Here is a 16,042-nt window from a genome sequence, read left to right as displayed (position 1 = left end):
GATGGGAAAACTGAGGCACTGAGATGTAACTTGCCCAGCTCTTGCCTGTATTGAGCTCCTGTGCCACACATCACACATGCATTTTCTCACTGACATCTCACAACAACCTTACAAAGGAGGGTTTTTATCCCTATTTTACAGATGAGGAAACTGAGGCCCAGAGAGTTCACAGAGTAAGGATAGTATGGAGATTTAATCCGAGGCCAAGCTGACTTCCAAGCTGGGACCTTTATCCTGCATGGGAAACACAGTTTTGAAATGAACTGAGTGGGTGAAGAAGGCATAAGATCAACAGAATGGAGGGGAGAAAAGTGTCCTCTGTAAGAAACAAGATTGACCTAAAGGTTTTTGGCCAAAAGTATCCCCCCCGCCCCGCCTACCAGGTTCAGGAGTGGCCAGGCAGGTGGGTGGGCTGGAGGGGGACGTTTTCCACGTGCTGCCAGAGCTTCAGGAAAGATCTTGCTAGAGGGACTCAGAAGTGGCTGGAACCTGGGCAAGCCGTGGCTGCTTGCCTGACGTGCAGGCCTGATCGCTAACGTCTGATTTATGGTGCTGCGGGAGCCATCAGGGAGAATAATATTTCACCATGTCAACGCTGAGCTGCTCTCCGAGGCATCCTGCCCAACCGGCCATTAATGCAGTGCAGCCCACGGCCTCCTTGGTGTTCTTCAGATAAGTTAAACATTTAGACAACACAAGAAAGACAGCCCGGGTTTCCCTCCCGGGGAGCAAGCCCCTCTCTGGCTAGTCCAGAGACAGCAGTAAGCAATCTCACTTAAAAATATACCTGCCCTGAAAGAGGAGGAGTGGCCAGGGAGTCCATCTGGCCTCTGACGAGAGTCATTTTTCTACAGCAAATTTGTCAACAGTTTCCTTTCTGCATTCGTGTCTCCAGGCAGCCAGGGACAGAAAGCCATGGGATCAGAGCTCGGCAGGGCAGGTGGGGAAACCCCAGCTGTCCCCAGCTTGATCATAACAGTTTTGATAAGTATTTGTCACTGCGTTTACTGGTCAGAACTGGACGGCAATGAGAATGCTGAGTATCGAAGTCTGTGGGATGCAAGCAAAGGGTGATCTGGCCTTAGGTCATATTTTCTATTAGAAAAACAGGAAAGTTACCAGAATTGGTCATTGAAAAGACCATGAAGGCAGATGATGCTTTTGGCAAGCACGAACGAGAAAAAAGTAAAAGAAAGAAAAAGAGGCAGACATGGATAAACAACATTCAGAATGAAAGGATGGACGTTACTCAGATTGAGGACAGATCCGGTTTTTTTTTAATTATGAGAACACTGTATGATATTATACCAATGAACTTGACACCTAGATGAAGTTGGCACTTTCCAGGAAGATGGAAATTACCAGAATTAACCTCAGGGGGGATTTTAAAATAAATGAACCCATGGCTGTGAGACTTTGGAACAGTAGTTAAGGATGGACTCTCCAAAAATGGCACCGGGCCTGTTTTAAAAAGAGTTCAGCAAACATCAGAGAAAGGATAAACCCCATCCTGCACAAACTAGGAGCAAAGAAAAAGGTGAGATGCTCTCCTACACATTTTATGAGACAAGTATCACCCTGAAGCTACACCTGGACTTTGAGCCCATGACAAACGGACAAATCGCTGTCGTTTTCATCGCTGATGAAAGGCGGGCTACCCCTGCAGTCCCGCGGATACTTTCACCCATGCCCCGCGACTCTTCATGTAAGTCCCGTTCGGGCCCTCTCTGGGCTTCCACTTCAGGCCCGTGGTGAAAGAAGGATCTGAACTATAATTGGCACCATTCATCAGGCCGGCATATGCCTTGTCACACACCTGCAAATGATGTGCTACCCAGGTTTCATAATTTCCAAAAGGGAACCTGGAGACTTTTCTCTGTCACCTGACAAAGTCCCGAAGCAATGACACTCCGGGAGCAACGAGCACACCCAGCCCCCAGGTCTTGGGCTCTAATGCCGTTTTCTGAGAAAAGAAGCCAGGGCTCCTCAGAGAAACGGCTGATTCTAGGGCTGGGGCAGGAAGTACATGTAACACATGTGGCCCGTCTTATGGTGCCAAAAGTAAGTGCTCAAAAGACTCTACAGCGATGGAGGATGTCAAAGGGACACGGGAGCTTCCTGGCGGAGTTCTCAGTGGCCAAAGCTGGGAACAATTTGACTACGAAAACAAGTTACATGATATTGGATTCTAAGTATAAAACAAGGACCCACGGGTCCATAATGACGCAAATAATGATTAAACAAATAAATAAGTGGGGGAGGATAGACTAATATCTCGGGCAGAAAATTTTGAATCACCTATTCAGATACTCCACCCTCATGGAGGGGCGCCCGGGTGGCTCAGTCAGTTAAGCATCCAACTTCGGCTCAGGTCGTGATTTTTTTAAATTTTTTTCAATGTTTATTTATTTTTTTGAAGGAGAGATGGGGGGGGGGGGGGGCGGGCAGAGAGAGGGAGGCACAGAATCCGAGCAGGCTCGAGGCTCCAAGCTGTCAGCACAGAGCCCGACGCGGGGCTCGAACCCATGAACCTCGAGATCATGACCTGAGCCAAAGTCGGACGCTCAACCGACTGAGCCACCCAGGTGCCCCTCAGGTCATGATCTTTTGGTTCGTGGGTTCAAGCCCCGCGTCGGGCCCTGTGCTGACAGCTCGGAGCCTGGAGCCTGCTTCGGATTCTGTGCCTCCCTCTCTCTCTGCCCCTCCCCTGCTCACACTCTGTCTCTCAAAAATAAATAAATGTTAAAAAAAATTAAAATCAAAGAGTACAGTATGGAAAGGGGAGGAGAGTGACTTTACGGCACAGGAACCTGACAGAGATGACCTGAGCCAGGTGATCAAGGTCAGCATGGGCAGCGTAAGCCCTTTGAGAGGATGCACCCTTAGAAAAGGATGTGCAGCCCTCCTCGCCAAAACGTGCAACCCCAGTCTGACCATGAGAAAAACCACAGGCAGATCCCCGTTGAGAGGCATCCTACAAAACACCTGACTGGTTCTCCTTTAAACTGTTATCAACACCAAGGAAAGTGGGAGAGACTACCGTGGCCCTGGGGAACCTGAAGAGGTAGGATGACAAAGTGTAATGTCATGGCCTGGCTGGGATTCTGGAAGAGAAGAAGGACATTAGTGGAGAAGGCTAAGGGATTCTGAATAAAGGATTGACATGCGCTGGGCCGTTCTCCCTGGGGGGAGGCCACAGGCAAGGGCCACGGCACCCAGCCGGAATGGCATGATCCTGAGGCCCCAGTGCCTCAAACAAACAAAAAAAGAACTGACATTAGTTAATAACGATATAGTAATATTTGTTTATTGGTTGTGACAGGTACTCCATTCAAATGTTACCAATAAGGGAAACTGAGCGTGGGGTTTATGGGAACTCTCTATACTACATTCACAACTTTTCTGCAAATCTAAAATTATTCTAGAATTAAAAGCTTTGGGGTTAATCGGGGCACCTGGGTGGCTCAGTCGGTTGAGCGTCCGACTTCAGCTCAGGTCGTCATCTCGCGGTTCGTGGGTTCGAGCCCCGCGTCGGGCTCTGTGCTGACGGCTCAGAGCCTGGAGCCTGCTTCGGATTCTGCGTTTTCCCCTCTCTCTGCCCCTCCCCTGTTCACGCTCTCAAAAACAAACATTAAAAAAAAATAATTAAGCAATCCCTATCAAAATAACACCAGCATTCTTCCCAGAGCTAGGACAAACAATCCTAAATGTGTATGGAACCAGAAAAAGACCCCAAGTTGCCAAAGCGATCTTGAAAAAAAAAAAAAAACTAAAAGTTTTGGTGTTAAGCAAGCTGCCTGAGATCACACTTCCAGAAAATGGCAGGGCTGGGACTGGAGACCAGGGAAGGGCGTTTGAACACCATCTGCGAAGTCCAGGACGTAAGACCTCAACGAGTGTCTTCTGTCCCCCCACGCCCCCCCCCCCCACTCCCTGAGATGCGTTCGCGCACAGCGTCCTGACGCGTTGGCGGGGTTTGACTGAGGAATGCAGTTTTCTGCTTTGCTTCTAAGTTGTCTCATCTGCAGAGCTGACCGTCCACGAGCCTCTCTTGATGGTGAACTCAGCTCAGTGTGATCATTCCTGAACCAGGCACAGAGTTCAGGCCTGTAGAATTCAAAATAGTCGTAACAGCAGTGATTATGCCAGACACGTAGGTGGCATTTTCGACAGGCAGAGGCACTTTTCCAAGTGCCTCGCCTGTACCGACTCATTTAATCCTCGCAAGGCCCCGTGCACCGAGTGCTGTTCCGTAGCTCAGTTACCGACAGGAAGCTGAGGGTCAGAAAGATTCAATACCTGGTCCAAGGCCATTCGGTTAATCAGCAGCAGAGCCAGAGTTGGAACCGAGGGTCTGGAGTCTATGCTTTTAACTGCTGTACTCTCTGACCTTGCAAAAAATCAGCAAACAACGGGCGTTACCTACTGGATAAAAAAATAGATCGGCCGTTATATCAGCTGTAGGTTAGCCCTGGAGGCCCCACAAAGCGGAGAATCGGAGAAGTTACTGGTCCTGATGTGAGGTGAAGCTGGGACAGTTTTCGCAAAGGAGAGGATGTCAGGGAGCCTTTGCGGGCTTTTGGCAGATGGACAGAGAAGAGAAAGGCGTTCAAAACAGAAGCAACGGTAAGTGCAAAGGCCCTGCAGCAGGAGCGTGGGGGTTGTTGAAGGAATAGCAACAGCAGCCACAGACAGTACGGAAAGGAATGAACTTGGCCGTGCTGCGCTAAAGCTTTATTCACACAGGTCGCGGTTTGCTGAGCCCCGATCTCGGTGGGAGATAATGAGGGCTCAGACCTGGTGGGAGCAGTGGAGGAGGCAGGAAGAGTCAGACTGTGGGCATATATTGAATGTGCATATTGGCTTATTGTGGACGTATGTTGAGTGATTGTGGATATCCACTGAAGGGAGAGTCGGCAGGACTTGCTGACGAGGAATGTGAGGGGAAGCAGGGAGTCAGGGACCGTTCCGGGACACATGCAGGGTCCAGCCTGGTGTTGAACTCGTAGTAGGTGATCAGTACGTCTGCGGATCGAATCAGCAGTGCAGTTTTTCATGTGCGTTCACCTCACCTTTTCTGGTGACGTGTTAAGTACCTTGAAGGCGAGAGCCACTTTTAATCCTGGAAACCTCCTTGCTCTTTTTTTTTTTTTTTTTTAATGTTTTTTTACTTAGTTTGAGGGGGAGGGGGGAGGGGCAGAGAGAGGGAGAGAGAGAATCCCAAGCCAGCTCCGCGCTGTCAGCACAGAGCTCGACGTGGGGCTCGATCTCATGGACCGTGAGCCGAAATCGAGAGTCAGACACTTAACCGACGGAGCCACCCGGGCGCCCCTGAAACCTCCTGGCTCTTGACGCATGCATTGCCTGATGCGGTTCTGGGCCCATAGGAAGGGTTTTTACGAATGGTCTTCGGACAGGTGGCTCTTTGGGAGCACAGGCTCTGAAGGCGGCCGGCCTCCTGGGCCCCTCCTCCCCTCTCTGTGCAGCCTCGGGCATCGTATTCGTTTCCCTGCCCTCACAAATTACACAGACTGGGCAGCCTGAACTACAGGAACGCTGTCTCACGGTTCTCCAGACCGGAAGTCCAAGATCAAGGCAGGGTTGGCTCCTTCTGGGAGCTGTGAGGTAAAGTCTGCTCCACCCCTCTCTGTCCTCGTGGCCACAGGGCATTCTCCCCGTGTGTGTCTGCCTCTGCGTCCATGCTTCCTCTTTTCATAAGGACACCGTCATAATTGGATTAGACCCACCACCCTAATGACCTCGTCTTCACTTGATCCCCTGCAAAGACCCCATTGCCAAATAAGGGCCGTTCGCAGGGCCTGGGGGTTAGGATTTCAACATCTTTTGAAGAATCATAATTCAGCCCATAGAGGCAAGTTTCTGCACCTCTCCCCACCTCCACTTGCCCTCCATGAGATGGGGGTCAACTGTATCCCCTTTCATATATGCAACGTATTGAGCACAGCCTCTGGCGCATTGGGGACTTAAATGTCCTTCAGTGTGAGGGGCGCCTGGGTGGCTGAGTCAGTTAAGCGTCTGACTTTGGCTCAGGTCATGATCTCACGGTTCGTGAGGTTGAACCCCACGTCAGGCTCTGTGCTGACAGCTCGGAGCCTGGAGCCTGCTTCGGATTCTGTGTCTCCCTCTCTCTCTGCCCTTCCTCTGTTCATGCTGTCTCTCTCTCTCTCTCTCAAAAATAAACATTAAAAAAATTTTTAAATGACCCTCAGTGTTAAATCCTGTCTCCTCCCCAGTGAGATATTTTCTGTTTTCAAAGGCAATGCATATGTGCATTATCCTTATGGAAAATGAGAGAGGAAGAGAGGGAGAGAGGGAGGGGGGGAAGGAATAGTCATTTCAGTAAGTTGAAAGCCTCCTTTGACCACTAACCCAATCCCAGTGCCTGCCCAGACAGAACTGCTGCTTCCAGTCAGATGTGTAAGCTTCCAGACCTTTCATTGTCCATCTATGTATATATCCATATAAAATATCTTGTTTTGTTTTCAGTGGGTTTTTATAAATACAGTTGACCCTTGGACAACATGGGTTTGAATTGCATGGATCCACACATATGCAGACTTTTAAATAAATTTAGTACAGTACTGTTAATGCATTTTCCTTGCGATTTTTTTTTTTACTTTTAATTTTTTGTAATGCTTATTTATGTTTGAGAGAGAGAGAAAGAAAGAATGCGAGCAGAGGAGGGGCAGAAAGAGAGACACAGAATCCAAGGCAGACTCCAGGCTCTGAGCTGTCAGCACAGAGCCCAACACGGGGCTCAAACTCACGAACCCTGAGATCATGACCTGAGCTGAAGTCAGACGCTTAACCGATGGAGCCACTCAGACACCCCTCCTTGTGATTTTCTTAATAACTGTTTTTTCTAGCTCACTTTATTGTAAGAATATAGTATGTAATACGTATCACATATAAACTATGTGATAATTGACTGTTTATATTATCAGTAAGGCTTCCAGTCAACAACAGCTATTAGTGGTTAAGTTTCGGGAGGGAGTCCAAAGTGATACACAGATCTTTGACTACACAGGGATCAGTGCCCCAACCCCCGTGTTGTTCGTGGGTCTTTCACCCAATAGAACGTCTTAGAAATACTTCCGTGTGCTAACAGAAAAATCCACCTCATTCGTCTGAACCGCTGGGCGGGATTCCGCTGAATGGACATACCACGTTGCGTTTAGCGACGATCCGGTTGAGGCAACTTTAGGTGTTTTCCTGTTTCTCACCGGGATGGTGGACATCTTGGCACAAGACGATGTGTGGGTGTTTCTGTAAGTCAGAAAGCGTAAATTCCTTGCTGCTGGGATTGCACTGGGGCCCAGACCTCACCCAGGTCAAGGCCATGGGAACGCTTCCTCTGTCTTTGCTAGCAGGCCCCACTCGGACCCCCCGGGATAGTCACACATGACCCTGAAGAGGCCAGAAGCACCCTAGGCTGTGAAAAGCTGGTGCCCTCCACCGTACAGGCCCGCCCCCCATGCAGGAGAATCGAGGCGCATAGGATCTTCCTCCCCCAGAGCTCACTCCCCTCATTGCCGGCTCAGCCTCAGCGGGTAACTGGATCCAGGTCAGCTGGTGGAGTATGAGGTAGCGTCTAGCTGAGCGTCATGGTATTTTATTAAGTCCGAAATGTGATCGCTACTGTTGTCACACTTTAGCGCCCCCAACAATCCCCTTGCAAATGAGAAAACCAGAGCCTCCCACATACCTTTCCCCTGACATCAGGGAAAGCGGTGGGTGCCCCTGCCCAGGGGCCTGAGCCCGTGTGACCCCCGGAGCAGCTTTCGAGCCTCCGGCAAGGACTGGAGGCGGGCACGGGAGGTGTTTTTCCAATTTTAGGCAAAGCACTGGATGGGGGAGAAGTCTGCTACTGATTTGGTCTTCTCTGTGCCTGGGTCTTCGAAGTCCGCGTTGGCTTTTTAGAGACAGTTTTCACTGACGTATCAGGATCGCTGTCCCAGGACCCTTCGATTGGTATACGAGGTCTGTGGATCAGAGGTCTCAAAGTAGGAAGCCCACAGGGGCCAGGTAACCAGGTGACGTGAAGGGAAGAAAACCCAGACGAGACTGTGGAGCGCTGGAAAGGGCTAAGGGTGGTTGGGACAGAGCAATGCAAGCCCTGCACTGCCAGAGTGTGTAAAGTCTCAGAGTAGCTGAAAATCCGGAAAGACAGAGAGTGAGAGCAGGAAGGGAGAGGACGGAGACGGGGAAAGAGAGGTCCCCTGAGTTCACATATTGGCTATTGTTCCCAGACAATTTTTCAAGCGTAGTGTGGGCTGAATGAGATACGTCTCCAGGCTGGCTTGCGAGCTCATCCCTAATCGAACTTATCAACACAGAAGAGAAGTTGTCAGCCTGGTGTCTTTACCCCTCGAGAGCAGCACTGTCCACTAGAATTTTCTGTGCTGAGACAAGTACGTGCACCGTGCAGTACAGCAGCCATTGCCTACATGTGGTTACTGAGCACTTGAAATAGGCCTAAGGAACTCAATTTTTTATGCGGTTGAGTTTAATTTGAACATATTACAAATAACCACGTATGGCCAACCGCTCCAGTATTAGCATGACTATAAAAGCTTTCAAGTTGGGGTGTACCACGGTGCTCAACTACTTTAGGAAAGGACAGTCCCTCTTGGGGAGGGGGATCGATGATGCCTAAGGCCACCAAGCGTCAGTCAGAATCCCAGATACGTGGAAAGGAAGGAAATACGGAATGAGGAACAGTAGAGGTTTAGGTGTAAGCCAGATACCTGCCAGCTCAAGAGTGGTCACTCAGCGTCCCCAGTTTTTTTCCAGCACTCTCCAAAGAGCTTCTCAGTTGGGTTTGCCACTTGTCATCGCCATGTTCCTCACCGGTTCCCGCTTGCCCACGGCTGACCCCTAGGAAGCCATACGGTGGGACCTCCCCCTGCCCTTCCCATCCAGGCGAGTCAGAGCACACACCGCTGCCTGTTCCCAGGCGTTGTCCCGGGCCCACGGAGGCGTGAGGTCCTATGCGTCAGGACTCTGAGTCACGCTCAGTCACTGCCACTGAGCCGTGAGCCCGAATGTGCCAGGGACTGTGGAGGCAAACCTCACCTCCCAGCAAACCCCTTTTCAATCCATAGCCCTTTCAGGGCACCAGAGAGGGACCAGTGGCCACACTGGTTGTCCCAAGCTCCAGCCTCCATCCCCACAGGGTAGCCCGGGCTGCCCCAAATGCCACTGTCCCCGCCCCCACCCTGCCCCCGCATCTCCATCGCAACACGCTTACCTCTACATATCTTAAAGAATTAATGAGGGAAGGGGTTCCCATCATCCCCCAGCAGAGCTCCTGTTCTCAAAGATAAATTCAAGCCCCGTCCTTAGGTAAAAAGACATCTGCTCAAAATAACAGAAACCGCTATTTCTTTCCCAGATGCTACCCCCTCAACAGGAGTCCAGAGGTGTTACCACCAACCGTTTTCTTAGAGGTCAAGCTCAGAGTCGCATGTGCTTGTCCTCTCCCTAGCAGTGTTTTCCAGGAGCCACCTGCCTCCTGAGATCACCCTGACACCTAAATGTGGACATTTTTAAATCTTAACACGGTAATAAGAAGAGTGGCGTGCGTCCCTGTACCTGCCGTGTTCCAGCCACTGTACCAGACGCTTCCAGCACAGCCTCTCGCTTCTCCTCACATCCGTCAACCCCGCGAAGGAGGTTCTCTTATCTCCCATTTCCCCATCCCACCTCTAAGGCTCAGGGTGGTTATGCCACTGGCTCAAAGTCACACAGCCGGGAAGTGGCTGGATCTAGGATCCAGGATCCAGACCCGGGCAGTCTGACTCCGGAGCCTGGGCTTCACCAGGACCGCAGCGGCGGGCAGAACACGCTCACCACTTGTGCCGCATCAGCCTGTCGCCTGGATGGACTTTATGCCGGAGGCAGAGGTGACCGATGGGCGTGCACGGCGCGTAGCTTCGTGGAGGGTGTTGTGTTGCCCGGTGGCCGAGTGACAGAACGGCCACTCCACTAGCTGGAGCCCAAGGGCCCATGGAGTCGTTTCCTGCAGCGGCTGTAACCAGTTACCACGCACGCAGTGGCTTAAAACAACACCAGCGTGTTCTCTCACTGTTCTGGAGGTCAGAGGTCCAGAATCAGTGTCACCGGGCGAAAGACGTCAACGAGGCTCTGAAGGGAGAATCTGGGCGTCTGGTGGGCACCCTGCATTTCTTGGCCTGTCGCCTCTTCCTCCGTCTTTAAAGCAATCGCCCCAATCCCCTTCTCCCGTCTTCCCATATCCCTCTGCCTCTTACTCCTAAAGGCCCTTGTAATCACATTTAGGGCCCACCTGGAGAATCCCGACTGCTCTCCGCATCTCCAGACCTTAACCTTAATCACATCTGCGGAGGCCCTCTTGCCACATGAGGACCATGGGATTAGGAATGGACATTGGGCAGGAGGGTTGAGCATTACTCTACCCACCACAGTCAGGGTGGCCTGGTTTCAGCTGGGGCCGGGTCCAGGGGCTCAGATAACGTGACCACCACCCTCCGACAGCTGCAGCCAAGGTCCCAGCCGAGTTCCCAGGGCTGGCTCTCCCATTGGTCCAGTTTAGATCACGTGCTCATCTTTGACGCAATCGCTGAAGCCGGAGGGCTCCTGCGTCTCTCTGATTGGTTGAGCCTGGGTCACGTGGCCATTTTCCTCACCCCCCCCCCACCCCCCTCGGTCTTAACTCGCAGGTGTTAAGGTGTTTTCCCCAAAGAGAACGGGGGGATGTGTGGGTGGTGGAATGACAAGCCCTCGGAATGGTGCCTGGCACGTAATAAGTACTCAATAAATGATGATCACATATCATCGGACCCAGAGGACGACTGAGGAAGGGGGTACCTCCAGAAGCTAATGCTCGAAGAATACTAAGTTCACTCTGCGGATGAAGGCAGAGAGCATTCCGAGTGGAAGAAGATACCTTGGTTAAGGCAAAGTCTTCCACTATGGGGCCAGGGTGACCATATGTCCTAACACACTCACAGGTAGAGAGGGGTGGTCCTGTTTTGTGCCTGTCCCTCCAATGTAATCTTCACAGCAGCCCCTTTGACTTGCAGAACTATTTTGGTTTGCATGATAAATTATATGGTCACCCCCCCCCCCACCTTACACCCAACCTGCTCATTTATAAGGAAACCAAAAGCAAAAGAAGGGAAGAGACTTAACCAGAGGTCACCTAACCTTTAGTGGCAGAGCTCAGGCTAGAAGCCAGGGCTGCTGACTCCCAAGCCAGTGCTCCCCCGCTCAGCTCTCCTACAGCTGATTAACCAGCCATACCTCTCCCTGTCTTTCTCTTCGTGTCACATTCTCCGCAGGATTGCGACCAGATCCACGTTGACGACGTCTCATCCGATGACAACGGGCAAGATTTAAGGTAAGACTTTGGGGAGTCCAAAATGCCCCCTTTTGATTGGCCATCGAGCTTGCCTTTCACCAGGAAGCGGAGAGGAGGGGCGGGCTGGTTATCAGGCTGATGTGTGTGCCTGCCTCCGCCAGAACCCACAGGTTGCAGCCCAACCCCCACCCTGCAGACTCTTGCCCATCACCTCCAGTCACCAAGGCGGAGATTTCCACAGATTCTCCAGGACTCTGCTTATGTTTATCTCGCTGCATTTTTTTTTCCTACTTACTAAAGTAAGGCGTGCACATCGTAAAAAACTCCAACACCACCTGATCTAGCCTCCCGGAATCACCGCCACTAAGAGTTTGGCACCCCTTCATTAGCACACGTACAGTATTTACTATAAAAGTTGATCAGTCGATACTCAAAATATTTCTTGACTGAGTAAGTAAGAGGTATGTGTCTGGTTTCTAGGGGCAAACCCTCCTAGGACGTGGATTCCAGAAATAAGGTACCCAAAACGAGACAGCTTTCAGAGGAATGTGGCTGGAATGTTCCAAGCCTGCCCCTGAGAAAACCTTATAAAAATGGAACCATAGTTAATCTGCACTTATCCAAAATTATCACAACCTAGTGCCTCTTGGCCCATCAGAAATATTATTAGACCGAATGACGCTTCGCTTAGGGGGCCAGTAACATCGCTTAGTGTTTGTGTCTTCTGTCTCACTCCAAAAAAACAAATCAAAGCTTCTGTGACTGGGCCCTGGGAGTCGGTTCAAAGCCCGGCACAACTAGGAGTGATAGGCCAGCGCCTGCTTCGTATTAATTAGCCGTTCTGAAAATCCCTCGCAATGAGGACTGGCAGGGAGCAATCCTCCAGTGCCAGCCAAGGTTTCTCTATTTATGGAGTAAATAAACCGCACATCAAGGTTAATTGTGTCCTTTCCATGACGTCACAGCTGGGAACCACTCTCCCCTTCACAGCGGTGAGCGACCAGAGTTCCGTTTTTATAAAGCTTCCCTGTAGCTGGCTGGCTTGGGGCAGAGAGCAGTGCTGCTCTGAACCGGGTTTCGTGCCGAGCTATTTGGAACCTCACTTCCAGAACCCGCCATCCAAGGAGGTTTTCCCCCATAAAAACCAAGCTCTCCCATTTCTTCACTCAGGAAATCTCTTCTGAGCACTTGCTGTGTACCAGGCACCAAGCATCAAATGCCCTTTCTTTTTTTTCAGTGAACAACAGAAACGAACCTTGGTAATGCCCTTACTTTGCCCCATCACAGTTACCACGGGGAATAGATGCTCTTTTCATCATCCCCATTTGACAGTCGGGGAATAGGAGGCACAGAGAGGTTAAGTAACTTGCCGAACCTCACACAGCTGGCAAGGGGCGGGGGGTGCGGGATTCAGGGACGCCCTGCCCTGCCCTCCACCTCTTGGCAGAACATCCAGGCGTCTCCCCAGGGTTTCCTCTGAGTTCTTAGTCAATGTTCTTTTTCAAGACTAAGTTATCTGGTCTTCCCACACTCCCCAGCGAGGGGTCTGTAAGGCGGTGCCCTGGCTTCCCGTCGTAACTTAAAGGAAAACCTTTGCGATGTCCGGAGTCCTTGATGTCTTGCCAGTGAAGCAGGAGGGTGTCCCCAGATTTCTTACAGCAGGAACCCACTTCGGTGGCACAACCTTGACTTCCAAACAGAACAGTGATCCACGGAAGGAAAGGTATTGGCATTGGCACGTACATCAGAAATCTGAAGAAATGCGGAAGAGGCTCTGTTGACAGCTCATCACGTGGTTGCCACTGAAGACCCGGCTGATGTCGGTGTCCTAGCCCCCGGGGATGCTGGCCAGCGAGCCGTGCTGACGTGTGCTGCCACTGCGGGGGCCGGTCCTGTTGCTGGCCGCCTCCCTTCTGGAACCTTCCCTGACCAGATCCGGGCAGCTTCCGGGAGCCACGCCTTCTGGCGGCTACTGGTCCCAGGGTTGACCGCCCGCCCGCCTCTCACGGTGGTCAGCCCTGGGATCAGTAGCCGCCAGAGGTGCTAACCTGCCTGCCGTTGCTGTGTGTGTGACAGACCCTCCCCTGAGCCCCGTGGACATCGCCACCGCATCCAGCAACAAGGGGGCTCACGTGGCGGGCCCGGTGAGGCCCCGGAAAGCCTGCACGTTCGTGGCACCATCTGCCGTGACCACCCGAGGAGGCCATGCCTGATCTCGGCTCCTACAGAGACTTCTGAAGAGATCGAGAAGGAAGAGCAGGTCGCTGCTGGAAGGGCTGTGACCGAGGAGGAACTTCCGGGGGAACGGGCTGCTCTGGCTCGAGTTCGCTGCAGACGGGTCGGGAGGCGCACAGCTGCCCTCGGTGCCTGTTCGGTGGCTCCCTGGTCCGCCCACCACCGGACACTGGCCTGCGGCTCCCACCGCTCCGGCCATCGAACGGGCAGGAACGACCCCGGAGGGGTCGAAGGCTGTTCTTCCACAGACGGTTAAAGAGAAAATGGAAATGAGGTTGGCGGAAAATAACGTTTCTGAGAAAGAAGGAGGAGAAATTATCTAGCAAGAAGGGAATGTTTGCAGTAAAGAAGAGGAAGGACCACGTGGCAATTGAAGGGTGGCTTCTGGAAACAAGGGGACGTGACGGGGTAAAGTCATTTCTCCCGCTTCTCGTCGGGTTGCCTGCGTGCTGGAAAAGCACCCCGCACGAGTGAGTCCCCGACACATGGCTCCCCTGCTCCCGTGGTTGGATGTTGTCGGCCCCCTGTTGCCAGTTGGGTGTATTTCATTCATCTTTAACCCCTGGTCATCACCACCCAAGGAGGGCTGAAAGGGAGAAGAAGCAACAAACATGTCTGTGTAATGAAGCCATTCACATCTTTCGTGGGAAAGAGAACGTTTTTGTCCGAACGGGTTATCAGGTCAGACCATGTTCTCCACGGGCTTTTGTACATTTCAGAAGAAACTATACTCACCCGTATTCTCACCGTCTCGAACCAACCGCTTCCTGACATCATGACTTCTTGCTTCCAATGATATACACAGTCACACTATCAGAAACGTCTGTGACAAATGACACAGGTGTGTGTGTGTGTGTTCATATGAACCTGTGGGCACTGTCTCTTTCTGGCTTTTCACGCAGTGTGCTGTGGAGAACGCCAGAGTCTATATTCGAGGCCTTTTGGATTAAGTCGTCCGGCCCGCGTGCCCCAGGAAGTCCCCAAGGTGAAATTAGCTGATGAGTCCGAGACGTTCATCCCAGGCGTTTCTGTGGCTTCCACAGGCTTCCGCTCAAGGAAGGCTGAGCCCCAGGCACAGAACAGCAGCATGTGACATCGCGCCGTGCTCAGGCTGTGCACACCGCCGACGCCCCACAGGGAGAACGACCCGGCCCCTCGTGCTCTTCAAATGCCCTTTGACCTCTGCCGCAGCAGCGGCATTGAAGTACCAGACGTGCGCAAGATACGGTTTCCAAGTGTCGCCTCACCCCTGCCGCAGCGCGTCTTGCTAAAAAATAAAATACCTTTCTCTCTCCGCTCTTCAGCTCATCACAGAAAATCTAGAAACAGCAACATAGTGCAAAGAGGAAAAACGTCAGCCAAACGCACAGCCTGAGACAGCTGTGGCGTCACACTGACCTGTTCTTTCTTTTCTAGAAAGAGACTCATTTTTTAAGCTTTGGGCCATACTATACGTATGTCCCTTGTCACGCTGCGGTTTTTCCCTGCGATGGTATGATTTTGCAAACCTCCAGCAGAGCTTCTGGCGGAGGGAGAGAAGACAGGGGGTTTTCGTCCTCACGTGCTGGTTGCTGCAGGTGGGGAGCGGCCCCCGCTTTCCCGTCTGGGCTCCCAGCTGCCACTTCTGTCCTTAACTTTGTGACACCCTGGCTCCTCTCCCATCCACACGTGGAACTCGCTAGGCCAGCATATGCTTCATTCCGGGCGGAGGATCGCATCTGCAAAGCCAGCAATCGACTCTGCCTAATTTAACAAACCCAAAAAAACTAAAGGGCGCCTGGGTGGCTCAGTCGGTTAAGCGTCTGACTTCGGCTCAGGTCACAATCTTGCAGTGTGTGAGCTCGAGCCCTGCGTCGGGCTCTGTGCTGACAGCTCAGGGCCTGGAGCCTGCTTCGGATTCTGTGTCTCCTCTCTCTGTTCCTCCCCTGTTCACACTCTCTCTCTCAAAAATAAAAATAAACTTTAAAAAACTAGAATATGGTACTTCCCTGGAAAGACAGGGAGATGCTCCCAGAGTGGGAAGGAGGGGTTAGCAGCCGGGCCTTACAGGGGGCGCAAGACAGCACAGATTTGGGGATCGGAGTAGCGGGAGCTAACGTGTTTTCTTCCAGACTCTTCTCTCAGGATGAACCGGCCCCAACCATAGTTTGGACTTCCCTTCTGGCGGCAGAAGGGGGGAGGGGGGCTTTTCCTAGCGTGGCCACTGCACGCAGGGGCCTCGGGGGGCCGTGGAGCCACCCCCGCCTCGCACACTGACCGCGTCTCTCGCCCCCTCTCGCAGCACGTACAACTTCTCCGCCGACGGCTTCCACAGCTCGGCCCCCGGAGCCAACCTGTGCCTGGGCTCCGGCGTCCACGGCGGCGTGGACTGGATGAGGAAGCTGGCCTTCCGCTACCGGCGGGTGAAGGAGATGTACAACACGTACAAGAACAACGTCGGTGGTG

General features: G+C 52.2%; 1 protein-coding gene across 3 annotated transcripts in view; it reads left to right on the top strand.

Annotated features, from left to right (window-relative positions):
- The window catches only part of EYA2 (EYA transcriptional coactivator and phosphatase 2), a 257,204-nt gene that overhangs the window by 222,893 nt on the left and 18,269 nt on the right, over window positions 1–16,042 (top strand). For all 3 annotated transcript variants that reach the window (XM_049649930.1, XM_049649929.1, XM_049649931.1), the window contains 2 exons: window positions 11,343–11,401; window positions 15,879–16,039. In XM_049649930.1, coding sequence (XP_049505887.1) covers window positions 11,343–11,401; window positions 15,879–16,039 — 220 coding nt within the window. The remainder of the gene's footprint in view (window positions 1–11,342; window positions 11,402–15,878; window positions 16,040–16,042) is intronic.

Source organism: Panthera uncia, assembly GCF_023721935.1.
Source record: "Panthera uncia isolate 11264 chromosome A3 unlocalized genomic scaffold, Puncia_PCG_1.0 HiC_scaffold_11, whole genome shotgun sequence".
Taxonomy (NCBI): domain Eukaryota; kingdom Metazoa; phylum Chordata; class Mammalia; order Carnivora; family Felidae; genus Panthera; species Panthera uncia.
This window is presented reverse-complemented; position numbering and strand designations above follow the sequence as displayed.